At 36.7% G+C, this 20,246-nt stretch overlaps 1 protein-coding gene across 3 annotated transcripts in view; it reads left to right on the top strand.

Moving 5' to 3' along the window:
* SGCD (sarcoglycan delta) overlaps positions 1 to 20,246 on the top strand; it is a 468,122-nt gene that overhangs the window by 272,947 nt on the left and 174,929 nt on the right. For all 3 annotated transcript variants that reach the window (XM_087709402.1, XM_087709401.1, XM_087709403.1), the window contains one exon: positions 64 to 249. In XM_087709402.1, the coding sequence (XP_087565528.1) occupies positions 64 to 249 (186 nt within the window). The remainder of the gene's footprint in view (positions 1 to 63; positions 250 to 20,246) is intronic.

Here is a 20,246-nt window from a genome sequence, read left to right as displayed (position 1 = left end):
ATATATAGTCTCAACATGTCTACAGTTTGTGCCTATGACATCTGGTTGTATTTTCTTTTCCAGATGCCTCAGGAACAGTATGCCCAGAGAAGCACCATGCAGAGCTCAGAAGGACCACATGTATACAAAGTGGGGATTTATGGTTGGCGGAAGAGGTGCCTCTATTTCTTTGTGCTACTTCTAATGATTTTAATCCTGGTGAATCTTGCCATGACCATCTGGATTCTGAAAGTTATGAATTTCACAATTGTAAGTAGATGATATTTTGCTTGAAAAGACTTGTACATAACAAATTTTCTCCAGGCTTTAAAGTTAGAGTATACAGCTGAAATAGTAGTTAACCATTTGGCTCTCAAGAATGGTTAAAATGAGCTCAGGCATTAGTCGTAGACAAGACTTGAGGTGGATCTACTTCCTCTCTTCTTAATTCACATGATGATTAGTGGGTCTGTACTTTAATTCTGGAGTTCTCCTGGTAGCCAGTTTGGTCTAGTGGTTAAGGAATCAAGGTAAAAACCAGGTAACTCTTAAGTTCTAGTTCTGCCTTAGGCATGAAAGCTGGCTGGTTGATTGTGGCCCAGTCACTCTCTTCCCCTCAGCCTTCACAGTGTTATGGTTGTGGGGAAAATAGGAGGAAGAAGGAGTATTAGATATGTTTGCCATCATGAGTTATTTATAAAAATAATAAAGGCAAGCTTTTTAAAAAAAATCTAAAATAAAAACAGATAAAATAAATCTTAAGAGTTCCACTTAACACTTTGTATCACCACCTAAATGTTCCCTCTTTCAGTCCTCTTTCACTGAACCCTTTGAAGTTTAAGAGTTCCACACAATGCTTTGGAATGTTTTGGCTTTATTCATTAGTAGCTTCAAGGCATAAATTTCCCTTCTTTTTCTTCCAAGGCAGCTCTGGACAGTCTAACCAGAAAAAAACGGGGAATACTTCAATCTTATAGGGCTCTCCTTAATTTATTCTGCTTCCCACTCTTTCACTCATTTGCATACATTCAGACTATACTCCTCCTTCTCATTTTAAAGTCGGTTCTGTCCATAGATTAAAGTAACAGATGAAGGTTAGCCTTTTGTTTTTAAATCTTGAAAGAGTTGTATAAAGTCAGTCATTATATTACTCTGTTTAAAACTCAGCAGTTGGTTATAAATTGTTCTAGCAATAGCACTTAGACTTATATATCACTTCAAAGTGCTTTACATCTCTAAGCAGTTTAAAGAGTCAACATATTGCCCCCAACAATCTAGGTCCTCATTTTACCAACTTCAGAAAGTTGGAAGGCTGAGTCAACCTTGAGTTGGTCAGGATCGAATTCTTAGCAGTGGGCAGAGGTAGCTTGCAATATTGCATTCTAAGCACTGTGCCACAATGGCTCTTATTATTTGTTATACCAAGCCCTTTTGAAAGTTCTTTTAAAATCTTCCTCCTTTCATCTAAAATATTAGCCATTCCAACCAGTTTGCTCATGTGACAACTTTATAAGTGTCCCCCTCAAATAATTAATGATGAAAATATTGTACAGCACAGGATGCAAAGTCTTGTGGAACTCTATTCAATATTTATTTCCAGGCAAATGTGGGGGGTGACTGACGAGGACTCTTGCAGTGCAATAATTCAGCCAACTTTGCGTTCATCTAATGGTGAGATCATCCAGTCATATTTTAACATTTGAGTAAGGTAAATATCACAAAGCACTCTATCAAAGGTTTTCTTGAGATATAAGTCCAGCTTAGGAAATAAACATTCCCTGTAGATAGTTGATGACCTTTGAAAATACTTGTTTGTAAGAAAATGAGACAGAAAAACAAACAAAATGCCATGCTAAATTTTCATATTTTACAATATTTTCAGTCCTAGTACAATAAAATAAAAAGTACAGTTATCTATCTTCCTTGCTGGAGAGGAAAATTCCCAATTTGTCTATGCAGCAAACATTATCACAGAGAAGGAGGTTAGTATAATTCCTAAAAATGAACACTGTCCTACACTGTTATTGTGTGAGTGACCTAAAAGTTGGTGGATATATAGTGAGAGAGAATGTCATTGGGGCAGTATGATTTCCTTTGTTATGCATTTAAGGCTGAAAAACAGTCTTCACTACACTATTCACTGTTCCTTGAGGAGAAAAGCATAATTATAAAAGAGATTATTTTTATTTTTATATAATAATAATAATAATAACAACAACAACAACAACAACTCCGCCGTTGCTGGTCCCAAGCCCGGATGAGAAAGGAGGAGGGTTGGGGTCAAGTTGGCAACTGGCCCCATAAAAAACCCCGCCAACCCATACAATATGGTGAAAGAAATGAATAAAAATGTTATACTGCATCGGTCGTCGCGCGGGTTAACAAGGGCCGCGGCGGATGTTGGGGCCCCTGGACATCCGTCGACAAGTGGGCTACAAGTGGACCAGCCAACAAAACGACAAAAATATAGTGCAGATGAAAACCGTGCCATAATGGCCTGTTACTACAACTCAGAGCCAGAAAAAAGAGGTTATTTAAAGCGAATGTATGAATTATGGAAAGAACAATATCCAGATTCAAATGTTAGTGAACAACGACTAGCAGATCAAAGGCGATTTATTCTATGGAATAAAGTGTTTAGTGAAGTTGAACTTGAGGAAATTCAGGCAAATTGCAAAACCAAAAAAACAATATCACAAGCAGAAATAACTGATATTCAAGACACAACTAAAGACATTATAGTAGAACTCCCAGAAGAAGCTCTCGGGGAGGAAATAATACCACCGCCACTAGAACCAGTTATTATTGAACCAACTGATGAACTAACTCAAAAACAAAAAGAATTGAAGGATAAGATCATGGAGCATTTTCTGCTTAATGAGGAAAGGCAACGTTTACCATCACTAAAAACTGCCTAAGAAAATTTTGGCCCCTATCATGAAAATGGTTAATGCAGTGTTTTCAACAATTGAATCGGGTTCCATCTTGGAAACGAACCAGTTAATGTACAGCGCAGCTGTAATAGTCACTAATGAACTAGGCATTAAAATCAAAGTACCTAGTCACACAACAGAGAAAGCATCAAAGCCAAAGTGGAAAATCCGATTAGAACAAAAAGTCAAAAAATTAAGGGCAGATGCTAGTAACTTAAAGAACATGCATGAGCAACGGCTTAAAAACAACAAAACCATAGATCACCTAATCAGAAGATATAGATTGGATACAAGAAACATCAATGAAGCTGTAGAGATTGTAAAACAGCGGATAACAGCAACAGCTAGAAAAATTGAAAGATATGAGGCATGACTCATCCAATATAAACAAAATCAGCAATTTCGATCAGACCAACGGCGTTTTTATCAAAGTCTTAATGTGAATGGTGACACCAAAAATGAAAAACCAGAAAAGCAGGCCACAGTTGAATTCTGGAAAGAATTGTGGGGAAATGCAAAGGACTACAATAAGGAAGCAAAGTGGATACATAACTTTGAGAAAAGCATTGGCAACAAACAAATGCAAGTATTAGAAATAACAACTGAGATGGTCAAAAATCGAGTAAAAAAGGTAAAGAATTGGACATCACCTGGAAAGGACTAATTACATGGTTTCTGGCTCAAATATCTGACCAGTTTACATGCAATATTGGCCAGGCAACTGAATGAAATTTTACAAAAGGGCCAAATTGATGAATGGTTGACAACTGCTTGATCAAACATGCTTGATCAAACATGCTTGATCAACTGCTTGATCAAACTTGATCAAACTGCTTGATCAACTGCTTGATCAAACATGCTTGATTCAGAAAGATGCAACTAAAGGAACAACACCTGAAAACTACAGACCAATAACATACTTGCCAACAACCTTCAAATTACTCACAGGCATTATTGCAGATAACATGATGGATTATTTGGAAACAAACAACATCTTGCCAGTAGAGCAAAAAGGCAACAAAAGAAGGAGCAGGGGCACAAAAGATCAGCTCCTAATTGATAAAATGATATTAGAAAATTGTAAGAACAGAAAAACGAACTTGAATATGGTCTGGATTGATTACAAAAAGGCATTTGACTCACTGCCACAGAGTTGGATCATAAAATGCTTAGAAACAACTGGCATTAGCAAAAATATTACATCCTTTACTGAAAAGGCGATGAAACAATGGAGAACTGAGTTGGCAGTAGGGAATGAGATTTACGGAATGGTTAATATCAAGCGAGGAATTTTCCAGGGTGATTCACTTTGACCTCTTCTCTTCATCATCGCAATGATCCCACTATCAGTAATCTTTAAAAAAATGAAATTAGGCTACCAAACAGCCAAAGAAGCTGAAAAAATTTCGCATTTACTATATATGGATGATTTGAAACTCTATGGAAAGTCAGAAATAGAAATCCAATCATTGACAAATACAGTCCGAGTATTCAGCACCGATATTTCAATGCAGTTTGGCATGGAAAAATGCACCACTGTATCCATAAAAAGAGGCAAAATCACTGCATGTGATTAGTTGCCCACTGGCCAACTAATTAAATGCAACAAAAATGAAGCCTACAAATACTTAGGCATTCTGCAGTTGGATAACATCAATCATGGTGAAGTAAAAACTATTGTCAGGCGAGAGTACACCAACAGAGTTAGGAAACTTTTGAAATCTAAATTGAATGGTGGAAATACAATCAAGGCCATAAATACCTGGGCAATACCAGTTATAAGATACACAGCTGGTATAGTTAACTGGACACAAGCTGATTTGGACATTTTGGACCGAAAAACCAGGAAACTAATGACAATGCACTACAGTTTACATCCACGTGGTGATACTGATAGACTATACCTGCCCCGAAAATCAGGTGGCAGAGGATTATTACAAGTGAAGCAAACAGTTGAAGAAGAAAAACATGCACTGGCTGATTATTTAAAAGAAAGTCAAGAACATCTATTAATCGAAGTAAAGAACAAAAATCTACTGACGGTCCAACAGATGAAACAAGAATACAGAAAAGATGTGATAAAGTCAAGAATGGAGAGTTGGCAGAACAAAACACTGCATGGGCAATTTCTGGAAAAAATGAAAGATAGTGGACAGTGAACAAACTTGGTTATGGTTAACAACAGGTACATTAAAGAAAGAAACAGAGTCACTAATCCTGGCTGCGCAAGAACAAGCTATCCGCACCAATGCCATTAAGGCCAAAATCGAAAAATCCTCTGATGATTCCAAATGCAGACTTTGCAAAGAAGCTGATGAAACTGTTGATCACATACTCAGCTGCTGTAAAAATATCGCGCAGACTGATTATAAATTGCGGCACAATTCAGTAGCACAAATGATCCACTGGATTTTGTGCAAAAATTATAATATTAATACAGCAACAAACTGGTGGGAACATCAGCCTGAAAAAGTCACCGAAAATCAGATGGTCAAGATCTTGTGGGATTTCCGTATACAAACAAACAAAATACTGGCGCATAATACACCAGACATCACACTGAGAAAAATAAGGTCACAATCATAGACATCGCAATACCAGGTGATAGCAGCAACAAACTGGTGGGAACATCAGCCTGAAAAAGTCACCGAAAATCAGATAGTCAAGATCTTGTGGGATTTCCATATAGAAACGGACAAAATACTGGCGCATAATACACCAGACATCACACTGAGAAAAATAAGGTCACAATCATAGACATCGCAATATCAGGTGATAGCAGGGTCGCCGAGAAGGAACATGAAAAAATCGCAAAATACCAGGACTTAAAAATCAAAATTCAACGACTATGGCACACTGGGTGCTATTCCAAAAGCACTGGAATTACATTTAAAACAGTTAAAAATTGACAAAATCACCATCAGTCAAATGCAAAAAGCCGCACTGCTTGAATCTGCACGCATATTATGAAAATATGTTACGATGTCCTAGGGCCCTGGGTGGGGCCCGACTAGTAACCAATGCCAAATCCAGCGAAACAACTGGCTGCTGTGATACAATTGTATAATAACAACAACAACAACAAAAACAACAACAAGAACATGTCCAGTTGACAGAGTTTCATGTTTATTGAATAAAAGAGATATAATAATTAAAAAAACACTTTCCATAAAGATTTAATGGGGGGGAGATGACTGAAAAACAAGTCCTATGACAAATCTGTAGAGAAAATTTTCATTGACAGTCTAAAAATGCAAGTGTGAGTAATCATATCATACTACATCCCTTCCTTTTTCTTTCCATTTTCTATCTGAGTTCTAGTGAAACCCATATAGGGACAGTTATCTTGTTGCAAATGACTAGGAGATAGTATCAATTGTAAAATCATTCTAAACCATTGTGATGATAAGGAAAGACAACATGTGAGACCTGGCTTATTCTGAATTGTATTTTTGGAATTAGTGCATACAAGCAATAAATCATATGTTCCCATGCATGATTCTTAAGAGTTTTCCAGACGCACTTATTTTGAGGTTATCATCATACTGCTGTACAGGATCTAAATGTTAGTTTATGTGTACAACATTCACTGCTATTATACAACTGTTACATTCTCTTTGGTCATTCCAATCTTCACAATCCAGTAAATCTGTCAATTGCTAGATGTGTAGCAAGTTATCTGTTAAAGTGTATCTGTGAAGTCATTTGTAATGTCTGATACAATGAAACTTATGCAATGTTGTAAAGTTGCAAAGGATAGATAGATAGATAGATAGATAGATAGATAGATAGATAGATAGATAGATAGATAGATAGATAGATAGACAGACAGACAGACAGACAGACAGACAGACAGACAGACAATGTGTCTGTAGGTAGCTGTTAAGGCCTGTATGGACACAAAATGTTCTGCCACATGTCAGGCAGACATGTGTGGGCACCATTGTGGGCATCATTGTTGCAACATTTGTAGCTCTGGATTTGCGGAGTGCTCGTTTCTCTTGTGCTGTGGTTGTTCTTCTGTCTTCAGATGTCTGGCAGCCCTGGTGGATCAGCGTGCACCATGTCACTCGATCTTGTGCCAGGGTTTCCCAGGAGGTGGTGTCAATATCCAAGGACTTAAAGGAGTCTTTCAACATGTCTTTGTATCGCTTCCTTTATCCCCCGCGAGATCTGCTTTCCTTGAGACAGCTCACCATAGAGGAGCTGTTTGGGGATGTGATGGTCTGGCATCCTTGCAACATGGCCTGCCCAACATGCCTGGGCTTTCATCAGCAGGGTATGAACTGATGGCAGGCCTGCTCTGGAGAGGACTTCTGTGTCTGGCACCTTATCCTGTCACTGGATCCTCAGAATTCTATGGAGGCAGGTCATGTGGAAATAGTTCAATTGCCTAATGTGCCCCCTTTATATAGTCCACATCTCAGTGACTGACATACATACATACATACATACATACATACATACATACATACATACATACTGTACATGAAGAATACTATGAGGAATACTATGAGAATATTATGAGCAGAACCTTTAATCATGTCAAGGTTTATTTCAGTCAAAGACCAATATAGCGTGAAACAATAATGAACTATTTAAAAGTAAAAGAGGAGGAGAAGGACCAGATATGAAGCACAATATAATGCAGAATAATCTCACTACTGTTACTAGTATAAGCTACATCTATAAAATGCTTTTTGTCTAAAACTAATGAATAGAACTAAAATTCTAAGATTCAAATAAGATTAAAAAAAAGATTTATTTGTTTGTTCATTTGGTTGTTTAATTATTGATGTTCAAACCTTAGCCAGAGTTATATTATTCTGAGGGGCGGGCTTTAGTTAGCTTGGATCTTATCATACCAGCAGTGTCCCAGAATTTTGCAACATCAGACAAGCAAAAGATATATATTGAAATCAGTAGTAGGTTTCAAAATCTTTTAGAACCTCTTCTGTAGGTGTGGCTTGCTTTGTGGGAGTGGCTTGCCAGTCATGTGACCGAGTGGGAGTGGCTTGGCAGTTATTTGACTGGTTGGGCGTGGCCAATTTGTAAAATGTGAAACTCACTTAACAACGCTCTTGCTTAGCAACCAAAATGTTGGCTCAGAAACTCTGGCATTAAAGTGTGCAAGTCTTAAAGCTATCAAGTTACAAGACCCTTGCACCCCTAACCCTTTAGAAAAAAACCCCAGGGATGTTCAAACTTGACAGCTTTAAGACTTTAAGGTTTAGATAAGACTCTTAGAGGTGGGCGGGGCAATGGTGAGCCTGCCAATCAGTGAGCGGTGGGCAGGGCAAGCATGGTGCGGATGGGCAGGGGGAGGGAGCTGGAACCGGTTCTACACAGCACAGTAGATTTGTGGAACCTCTTCTATTGAAGAGGTTATAACTGGCAGGAACCCACCCCTGATTGAAATTATCAGAATGACTTGAACTTTTTTCCAAATGAGGGAAAATAAAACAGATTCTAATATCTATATAAAAGCAACAATACAGTCCCCCTTCATTTCCTTTCCTATATCAAAATAATCACCCTTCCCTAGTTGCTTGAAATGTTCTAGATCGATTGCGGGGCATAAAAAGGGCATAAAAATTAAAACACTAAGGGGGAAATGAGAAACTTAAGTAAGGACCGAACGTTTTTTTAAAAGCCTCCAATATACACACACAACTGTTACGTAGTCTAGTGAAACGAGGGTCTGCCCTAGAAATAATGGTCTGGGAATGGACAGTATTCAGCAGAACTCCAGAGCTTTTGTGCTCTTGGGTTTATGACCATGGTTTGTCTCAGAGGTGGTATTCAACAGATTCTGACCAGTTCTGGAGAACCGGTAGCAGAAATTTTGAGTAGTTCGGAGAACCAGTAGATACCACCTCTGATTGGCCCCATCCATTCTCTGCCTCCTGAGTCCCAGCTGATCAGAAGGAAATGGGGATTTTGCAGTAACCTTTCCCTGAAGTGGGAGGAAATGGAGATATTACAGTATCCTTCCCCTGCCACGCCCACCAAGCCATGCCACGGCTACCAAGCCACACCCACAGAACCGGTAGTAAAAAAAATTGAATCCCACCACTGGTTTGTCTGCTTTAAACATATACTGTATATCCTTAACCAGTTTGTGTGGTAGCACTATAAGTTGCTAATTCAGATTCCAACCCACAAATATGTACCGTCCAGTTCTACATTTTCTAGATCTCTTCAGACTTGACAAAACATATTTACAATTGTGATTTGGCATATGTCATAGTTCTATCTATCTAGGCTATCATCTGCCAAGCCAGATAGAACACTGTCTGCACTCCTGTCTAAGAATCTTTTAAGTGGGGACTGCAACTTTCTATTGACAAAACACAGGTTGCAGCTGAGGTATATACTACTCTTGCATGAGGTCTTCTGCAAAGTCTGGCTCATTTTTGACTGATGAGGGGTCCTTGGTGCTCTCTGAGCTTGCTTGTTTTCTTGCAGACATTTCTTTACCCTAACTAGGTAACATCATCAGTACTTGTAAGGAGTGCTGTTTACTGTCAGTTTGTGTTCTAGTGTCTTGCTTGTCTGAGTGGGTTTATGTGTTTATTTGACATACTGTATGCTTTCTTCTCTTGCTGGATGCTTGAATCAAAATTTGAAGTATGAAAAATTGAAAGTACATACCATTAGTTGCCTTTTTCAAATAACTTCTTGTGTAGGCCTATTATAAGCTTTTATTGCACCCGTGAGCTTTTCTCAGTAGAATGTTTGTTGTACTCATTAAAATACCATGAGCATTTACTGGGTATAATGAGCACTCATTGTAATTTAATGAGTGGCCCTGCTAGCCTGTGGTACTAAACTCATACAGGTTTTGGGCAGGTAGCCTTAGGGATAGCAGAAGAAGGCTAAGATGGCTACATTCACAAGCATGTGCAACCTCACCCTCATCTAGAGTAGTTCCTACCCATTGATGTTTTCACACAGCTGGATATTCAAGGAGATTTTTCAAGTTTGATCTATTCCTGGGAGAAAGTTGCTGACTTTACTGCCTTACCATACAATGTTGGTATACATTTTTGGAATGGGACAGGGCTTCTATTTATCAATTGCTGAGTGTACATCTTTGACTAATAAATGGCACAATTTACAGAAGAGGATTGGGTGTAGTATATAAGTGTGTCCATGGTCTTTAGCCACCTAATCTCCAAATACTTTGGCCACCTAATGAAAAGGAAGGAGTCACTGGAGAAGAGCCTAATGCTGGGAAAGATTGAGGGGAAAAGAAGAAGGGGACGACAGAGAATGAGGTGGCTGGATGGAGTCACCGAAGCAGTCAGCATGAGCTTAAATGGAATCCAGAGGATGGTAGAGGACAGGAAGGCCTGGAGGAACATTGTCAATGGGGTCGCAATGGGTCAGACACGACTTGAAAATATGTAGCACGACTTCACAACTAACAACAACAAGAACAAGAACATATTCTTTAGGGTGGTAAAGTATATTAAATCACAGCTTTCTGGAATGCAGTTTTCTGCTCCTAATACTTATTTTGATTAGTTTTTGTTTTTCAAGCTTCTCATAGTGGCTGTAGAATGAAATTAATAAAGGAGAATATTTGTAGCTCCGGGATGAAATTAGGGGTCCTTGGTGCTCTCTAAGCTTGGTTGTTTTCTTGCAGACATTTTATTACTCAAACTAGGTAACATCATCAGTGCTAATAAGGAGTGGGGTTTGCTTTCAGTTTATATTCTAGCAGTTTGCCCTGGGGTGGTCTTAGAGGTTCTTTGATTAGGCTGTTTATTGTTGACTTCTTTGACAGTTCCTTGATTGGGGTGTTGTTTACTTGATTGTTGGACTGATGTTAATCTGTGAACATTTGGGTTTTGATTCCTGGTGGGGGAGGTGTTTTGGGTTTTTTTTGGTTTGTTGATTGTCTCTTTGACACAGTATGTAGATATTGCTTATGTCCATGTATCTATTAATGGCTAATTTGCCAGAGTGTCAGGAATCTAGAAATTCTCTAGCTTCTTTTTTTTAATTATTTGAAAAACAAATTGTAAATAAATAAAGCCACTTCATTTCCATATAATTCTTCAAATATCTTTGAAACATTGAGCATGTTTTAACTCGAGATTCTTACTCTACATGAGCTAATTCTCACACTTTCTTTGGTAATGTACTCTACTCTAGTGAAAGGATAGTATTTAGGAAATATGAAGAGTAACAGATGGCAGAGAATAGGGAAGTGAGCAATGCAAGCATACATACAGTATTATACATGTGTTGCTTGCAGCCAAGGAGGAAAAACTGTCTTCCCCTCAACTATTCTTTGCTATCTTTAACAAAGTAATAATTTCTCATCCCCATAGAAAAGACATGTTAAGAGAAGTAAATGGCTGGAATAAAGATTCAATTATTAGCTAAGGCTTAACTTTCTATGACAATGTTTGACTTCTCAAAGTCTGGTCAATAGCTGCAATATCAATCTTCCTGAAAAGAGGCAATGTTGACAAGCTGCAGCACTATAGATATTTCCTGAAGTGTTTTGGCTTTATCTTATCAACAGATCATGGCCAAAAGTTTTCTGAACATAGAACTCCACATTCAGACTTGAGCTGAGATGTCATAAGAATCATTTCAAACCTATCATTGAGATGCTTTGAGCATCTCACCGTTTTTATGCTAATACAATTTGATATCTTGCCATCAGCAGTTCTTGAGGGTAGATTCAGAAAGCTCATTTGCATAAGAAAACATAATATGGGTCTTGTTACCCTTGACTCATACCGTATTTTACTGTGACTGGTAGATAAGTTCCATGAGCATCACCTGATATCAGACAAAGACCCAACAGCAATGTTTATCATAATCACATTTGTGCTGATATGCCATAGGTTGTTATCATTATTAACGCCAGACTAAGCCATTGGAATACACTCTGCTGATAAGGTGTAATAGGTTCGGTGTAACATTTTTGGCATTTTGCATTACTATTCAATATCTCTACATAGACACTGATATGTGCAATTATATACTGTACTATTTCAGTAATGTTAGTGACCCAATAAAAGATAGTTGATAATTTCTGTATAAAAATCCAGATATAAGACTAAATGCTTTATAAAATGAATGCTAATTTGCACTATTTAAATGCCAACTATTATCATTACTTTGCTTTATTTTGGAGATAATTTTTAATTGGGTAAGAAAAGTTATTTTTAATATATTTATTCTCTCTTGTGGGAAAGCTACCTGTTTCATTATAGTTTTGTAAGGACAATCATGGGATAATGCAGTAGGAAAGATGTATTAGATATTAAATATTTAAAGTAATAGGCTTTGTTTTAATTATTTTTCATTAAAATACTTTCTGAATAAAATCTAATCACCTAGCAGTATTCCTTGTTAATTGTTTCTCCTGGGCTATCTTAAGCATAAACCAGTTTTTGCTCTAAATAGCAAATAATAATAAAGTCTAGTCAAAGGGGACACTAGTTGAGACTGGAAATTCTGTTTCTTTTTTCTAATAGACAGAATGAATTGGCTAGTCGTTATTTATTAACTTATTAATTTGCACTGAAACATGAAACACCATACCTGCATCACTTTGTAATCAAATGTTCAGGCAGTTTCCTTCTTTCTTTGAGAAACAATTTTATAAGTTACTAGACGTAGAGACCATCACATGAACTTGTCATGCAAAAGTAACCAGAAACACTTGTGAAAAGTCTCAAGGACAATTTTATTGCTAATCAACTATGTTACAAGAATCTTGCCACATTATCTTGGGAATGGCAAGATAAGGTGTCAAGGATTCTGGGGGAGATCAGGTCTATGCTATTTCCTACAGTGCAAAGAGTCCAGATTGGGCTCCTCTTGACACCTTCCTCCAGTAGATATAGATAGATAGATAGATAGATAGATAGATAGATAGATAGATAGATAGATAGATAGATAGATAGATAGATAGATAGATAGATAGATAGATAGATAGATAGATAGATGATTGGATGGATGGATGGATGGATGGATGGATGGATGGATGGATGGATGGATGGATGGATGATGGATGGACATACAGATGCAGATAGGTAAAGGTAAAAGTATAAAAATAGAAGTATATTTTAAATCCATAAACTTGCTTCATGAAGTAGAAGTATTAAAATGTTGAACATAATCTCTAGTATTTATCCATCATCTATCTATCTATCTATCAATCAATCAAATTTATATAGCCATCCATCTAGTATGCCTGCATAGACCCACTAAGGATGAAACTAGTGTTTTAGGGCCTTCTCAGTGATTCATATAACTTCTAAAGATATTGAGATCCCTCTCAGCAAAAATCCCCACAAACAGAAAACAACTAAGGCATATCTGCATCGTTTCTGTGAACTTGAACTTTTAGAACAGGGTGGCAAGAATGATTTCATAGGTACAGTTGAGATCTTCTAGGATGCTTCCCATGACAACTGTGTAGGATCTGAAGGATGCAATGTGTTAGAAATAAACAGAATAAATAGAAAGAGAAGAGGTGTAGAATACTTTAAATTTATCTACACCTACAGAATACCCATTATTCTACTCCTTTTTGTGCTAAGAAAAGTTATGCAAAGCTCAGATAGAAAGTAATGTATAGTAAGCCAAGGGAATTAAAGGTAGGAGATAAGAAAAGTAAAGCAAAAGTTTTCATCCAGCCATTCACTATATCTCTATTTTTCTGTTGTTGCAGACATTCATGTAACAATTCATAATTCATACATGCTTTACACTGGAAGAAAAGAAGTCTTCATAGAGACCTAACAGCTGTTTTATATCTGAAGGGTTATTGTGCAGAGATGAGGCTAATTGTTCATAATTATTATGAAACATAGGATAAGAACCAATGGGCTAAAACTTACAAAAAGTAGATTTCAGTTGCAGATGCGACAAACATATTCAATAATAGGATAGACTTCAAAGGCAGTGGTGGAGTTTCCTTCTAAAAAGTGTTTGAACAGAGGCTGGTGACAATTTAAGGCTGGTGTCAAATATCCTATAGTGGCAAATTCCTATAGTTTTCCCCCAACTTTTCAGCCTAAGGTGCTTTTGTGCTTCTTCTAACATATCCAAGTGTCATTTCCATGTAACTAAATCAGCAGAGGCAGTCTCTTATTTATGTAGCTCTTTATATTTTTTAACAATCATTTATTCCTTCAACATACTATATACTACCAACTCCATTTCTGCCAACATTTGAATCTCTTAATATTCCTCACCTCTAGAAAACGTTCTATCAAGATATATATTACAATTGTTTCAGCAATTTTCTTTGTCAGTACATTCATTTTTAGATCCAAATTCTTTGTTGCTTTGTACAAGCTGATATTCACTGCAAATCATTTTAATCTTTATCAGCTACACTCAAAAGAAGTGCTATCAACACATATTTTCTTTATACACTAGCCATAAAAGTATTAAATAACAAAGGGGAATCACATTTTGATATTTTTTATCCCTGCTCCATATTAAACCATTGGTTAAGCATTTATTTTTATTTCTATCACATACCTTTCTTACTATTCTCAACAATCATCCTTCAACTCTGCAACCTGCAAAACCTTCAGTAATTCAAGGCTATTTGCTTGATTATACATTTTGCACTTTCTCATAATTGAATCTACACTTTTATTTGCCATGTGTATGAGATCCACTATCAAAAAAGCCTATGTGAAATTTTAGGCCTCATAAACAGATGGTTTCCAAATATACAAAATAATACCTATACTTTTTTTTTTCGGTTCCCACTTTATATATTATGTGCAGGTTAGCCAGCTTTTGGAAATATTTTGTCAAATTGGAACAATCCCAGAAAATAGCAATGAGGATATTCAAGGGACTAGGTTCTATAATGAGAGACTGAGGAATCAGGAAAGATTTAGCCTTAGAAAAGAAAAGATTGAGATGAGGGTTGAATTACAGCAATCTTACAAGGGAACTGATTCCCAGACAGGTAATTGGCTTCTCCTCACTATATATTATCTGGACTGGAGTAGGTCAAGAGTTGCTTTTATTTGGATTTCTGTATTGACTGGACCTGCGAAATGACCACTTCCAACTCAATTATTCTATGAATTTAAGGTGGTCAGGTGTTCCAGAAAAGACATTCCATTTTTATTTATTGTATTCAATAGTATTCCAGTCACTAACTAACTAACTAACTACTTATTTAATTATTTTATGCTACAGCATTCTGTTCATTTGAAAATGCTCCTCATTCCATTTGGAGAAAATTGAATACATTAAAATAGTAATTTTACACATTAAATTGCTGTACAATATGCAGCAGTCTGATATTAAGGTTATCTTTTATTTTAATTCCTTATTAGTATAGGAAACTACAATTAAATGTTTATTAAGCATTGCATTCTTAATTCTTTTCACAGTCCTTAATTATATATCATGTTGAATTTGTCCTTTTCCCTTTCTTTTCTGTCTTTATTCTGCTCTTTATTGTATCTCTTAGTAATTTAAAGAAATACAATTTTCCATGTTAACTAATTACTGCTTTTCTTGAATTAATTTCCACTCACTGGCTACTCTGATAGAATTTTCAAATGGTCATCAATCCTTCATGTGTTTAATCCTGCCCCGGAATATCAATCTTCTGAATATTAGAACAAAATAAAATTTCCTCTAAACATCAGAAGCATACCATTTGGATATGTAAGTTCTCTTTCTCTCCCTCCCTCCCTCCCTCCCTCCCTCCCTCTCTCTCAGTTTTATTGCTCATACAGCCTCCTAAAATGAATAACTGCTCTCAAGGTAAAGGAAGTTTTCCCCCACTCCTTTTGACTATATGGAATATGTAATGCTCTTGCAAATAATTGTGTGTGTTTATGTGTAAATATATACTTAAAATAGATGTATCACACAATGAGTGCTACTGTGTGTGTGTGTGTGTGTGTGTGTGTGTGTGTGTGTATGTATTTACATGTAAATATACATGTATACACACACACATACACACTAGCATAGTGCTGATTGCTACTAGGGCAGTAGAAGAAACAGCACTTCCGTTTTCATTTTGAATATTCTTGAAGCTTTTCTTAAGCACACCACCATTGCTATGTAAATATGAGGAAAGTGCTTGCGTTGAAGCTGACATAAAATGAATTTTGAAAAGTGCCCTAAGTAAATTCTCTTTGTTCCTATCCATAGCAACTTGTAAGAGTTGTTCTGAGAAGCTGAGAAAAAGTCTGTCTTTTAAGAGAGAAAAAATGTACAGTATCCCATGGCAACCATTGTCCACTGAATTTTGAGAGAACAGAAATGGCCCTGTAGGTAGAGCAAAATGTTACAGTAGGCAGAAACAAAGGGACACTGTAGGTAGCTCTTGTATCTCCCCATTTTCTCTTGAAAGACCTTTAAAGTGCCTATGCAAGGTATTGCTGTACATACAGGTGTTCTTGAGTCAAACTTTCCAAAATCTATGTGATGTTCGCAGCAGCATTATATAAATGGCTTGCTAGTGCCTACTTCTCAGAAATTTCTCCCACTTTAGCCAACAACATACCGTAGATTCCTGAGGTCGTCCCAATTACCCATGTACAGTCAAGGCTCCCCCAAAAATAATGATTCTGCTTAGCATCTGAGATCAGCAAAGGTTGGCTATCTGCTGAGGCATAACAGTTACAAACCATTAGACCACACCTCTGGATCTTTCTAGTGGTTTTCATGGCCTATTGTATACAATGATTTTCAGGTCTTTTTTTTTTTTTTAAAGGTTGCTAAATAGATTTTTTTTAACAAAGCAATTTAAATTATTAATTTTTCTGAGGGGCATTTATCATTACAGGAGTTAGACTTGTTAAATGCAGGAATGGAGGAATTTAGAATAGTAGGGAGTAGATTTGGTTGTCAAGGACATGTAGAAAGTGGGATTATACTACACTAGGGATATTTGTATAGCATTTCCTTAGGGCATGCTGCATTGTACAGAGCCTTCTGTTTAACATGCAGCTATTTTCTCAGCTGGATTTTTTCCCCTCTTATAATCTATAGTGCTAGCCAAAGGCAAAAAACAGAACTTGGGATCTCATTCTTTCTGAAGAAGATGGAACTTTTGATCGCTTTATATTCCCTGCTATGCTGTGCCATGCTTCTTTGGAGAAGAGAATATTAAAGCCAAAACCTGACAAAGATGGACAGAAATTGATGAGAGAAAATATAGAGGAGTTATGCATTATAGAAAAATCAAATTTTATGAACTTTGTGGTTTCTGTACAGATTTCCTTGTAAGATCTATACTGCACAGACTACTACGTAAAACAACACCTGTGTTGTTTTATATTTCTTGCCATCTACAGTTATCAGGTTGAGGAAGATTCTTTTTAGAATAACACAGCGAACCACTGTTTGAGCCTATCTTTTCTTCAAGATAGAGATTCACACAAGTTTCTTGAAATCCATTCTTGGCCCTCTTTTATTTCATCCGATTGCTAAGGTAGCAGAAACTTAGGAAACAATATTGACACAAGTCATTTCTAAGAAGAGAAATACTTTTTATTTCTTTACTTGTTTCTTTTTTTTCTTTCAGTATACCTGTACTACCTAGGCCTTCTTGCAAATGGTTTTCGTCTTTCTTAAAAAAGAAATCCCCAATATTTTCTTTCTATCTTCAAAATACATGAAGGTTAACAGAAAGAAGAGGATGTAGATTTATTTTCCCAATCTCCCAAGAGTCGAGGAAGAACCAATGAATGAAAGCTTTACAGAGTGAGACAACATAGGACACAGGAGAACACCTATAGCAATATAGTGACAATTAGGAATGTGCTGGTACTTGGATCTAAAGTTGGAAAGGTCTGGATTTGCATTAGAGCTTCACAGCTCTTGGAAAATAAATGAAAAAAAAATAACCCTCAGTGCCCTTTGATAACATTACAAAAGGTCAGGATACTATCCAGATTTCTGAGGATTGTTGATGCTGGGGATTGGTACCTTAAAACACAAGTATGGCCTTTCTTCCTCTCCCCTAATCAAATATAGGGGAGAAAATATCAGCATTCCTACCCAGGATGAATATTGGATGGATGGAATGAACTTGAAGCAAAGAATGGAGGATTCTGGTTAAACTTAAAATTATTTGTTTCTTTGTTTATCATACATATAGCTGCTCATGTCATTCAAGTGACACCCCCCCCCAACTAGAGCCTAAGGGTAAACTATTAAAAACTAATCTCCAATAGTAGCAGTGCTCATCTCTCCCATCATCCAAAAACTTGGGAGATTAGCCAAGTCTTCAATATCTTGTGAAAGGCTAACAGGACTGGGACCATTTGAATCTGTTCCCCAGGAAAGATGCTGCCATTGGGAAGTTATAACTCCAGAGTCCAAGTACATGAGGTTGTTTAGTCAAAGCGGCCCAGAGTAGACTGTTTCTACTAGATGTAGTAGAGTGGAAAGAAACAAGAGAAAAAAAGATGGTCTGACAAGTAGCCTGGTTCTTCATCATAGATGGCTTTTAAGTGCGGATTAGCACCTTGAATTGCACCTATCTGATTCAGATCAGTTCACAGAGTTACACTGTTACATAGGCATAACAAGAAAAACCAAAATTGATTATGCCACTGCATTCTATATCAGCTGCAGCTTCTGAATGCCCTTCAAGGGATAGTCCCTTGCAGAGCATCTTGCTGTTATCCAGATAGGAACTGACTAAGGTTTCCAGGTTAAGAATGGGCATAACTGGTGCAAAAGATGAACTGTTCCATACCCCCTCCCCTGTCACATCTGCCACTTGCTGTTTGAGCAGGAGCCAAGAATCCAAATTGCATATGAATTCTGAACTTGCAATGGGAAAAACACCTTGCCTCTTTTATTTGCTTTCTACTACAGTTCCCTCGTTTTGCTCTTTCCTGCTATATGCACAGTGTTCCTTTTATCACATGCCAGGCAGAGTTTCTGAATAGGTCACAGTAGTGTTGTCCAAATCTCTTTGTCATCTGTGCTTTTAATTTCACCATGATACATTCTGTCTATACCATTTTTTCCAATTAAGAAATGATCTGCTCATTTTAAAGAGGGTTGTAATATTAATACATCAACAATACATCAACCTTTCCCAGCTATGTGGTGTCCAAATTTGATGGATCAATTATGGATGAGGAAATGTGTACCAATATGTGTATTAATGAAAAATGCCACCACAAACAAATTGTGCAGTTTTACATGCACTATATTATGAAAATTGCTTTCAAAATGTATATAGCAAAAGGGTACAGAGTAATATATGTAGTCAGCAAACTGTGCATGAAAATTCATTTCTATTTCCATGCAGACTTTCTTTTTTTTAAAAAAAGGAAATTACAAAGCAAAGCAGGAAGAATTTAACCAAGCATAAGCTTCAAACATTCAAAGACACTCAAATTGACAATTTCATCCATCCCACTTTAATTTGTACTTGAAATTTAAGATTTGCTTATAAATTTAAGGAGCTAAGTACCGTAAATATTTGGAATAAATAAGACTCTGTAGTTAAGCCTGAAGATAATAATCTAAAAAGTACATAAAAAAGTAAGGATTGACAAAATGTCATGCAATGTTGTCAAAAATTCATTAATTCAATCCCATGCAAGACAGAAGGAGAGATGTACAAACTTATGCAGTGATTGAGTGATGGTGCAGTGGTTAGATTGCAGTACTCCACGCTACTTCTGCTGACTGCTAGCTGACTGCAATTTGGCAGTTCAAATCTCACCACGCTCAAGGTTGACTCAGCCTTCCATCCTTCCAAGGTGACTAAAATGAGGATTCAAATTGTTGGGAGCAATATGCTAACTCTTTAAACCAGTTAGAGAGGGCTGTAAAAACACTATGAAGCGGTATATAAGTCTAAGTGCTATTGCTATTCAGTTTATAGTGATATGTGGGAATTAATTTGGAAGAATTCAATTTCTCTTCAAGAAATACAATAGATACAATTTTCCTAGTGTGAAATTACAAAGAATATCATTTATTTTTTTTAACAGTTGAAATGCCTACTCATTTTTCAAACATGACTCTTTTGGCTAATATTGGTCATTGACATCTGCAGGAAAAATCTTCTGCCATTTGAACTTTATTTTGAATGAAATAGTACTTTAGCATTTATTCAGTGGATGAGAATAATTAAAGTGGTTGAGGTGGGACGATTGGCAATCTTAATATAAATATAGCCTAGTGGTAACAGAGGCACCAGAATAATTTTTGCTTTGTTTCTGGAAAACCTTAAATTACTGATTGTGCCAGAGTATTAAAGCATCTGTTTTGTGATGCAATGTTTATATAGCAATGTGAAAGATGAATGGTACAAATAAATATAAAAATCAGTTTCCCCAT

The sequence above is a fragment of the Thamnophis sirtalis genome, unplaced genomic scaffold (genome assembly GCF_051295495.1).
Source record: "Thamnophis sirtalis isolate CommonGarterSnake01/CBP01778 unplaced genomic scaffold, rThaSir2_p1.2 scaffold_3, whole genome shotgun sequence".
NCBI classification, from domain to species: Eukaryota; Metazoa; Chordata; class Lepidosauria; order Squamata; family Natricidae; genus Thamnophis; species Thamnophis sirtalis.
Note: the sequence above shows the minus strand (reverse complement) of the source record. Positions and strands in the feature narration are given on the sequence as shown.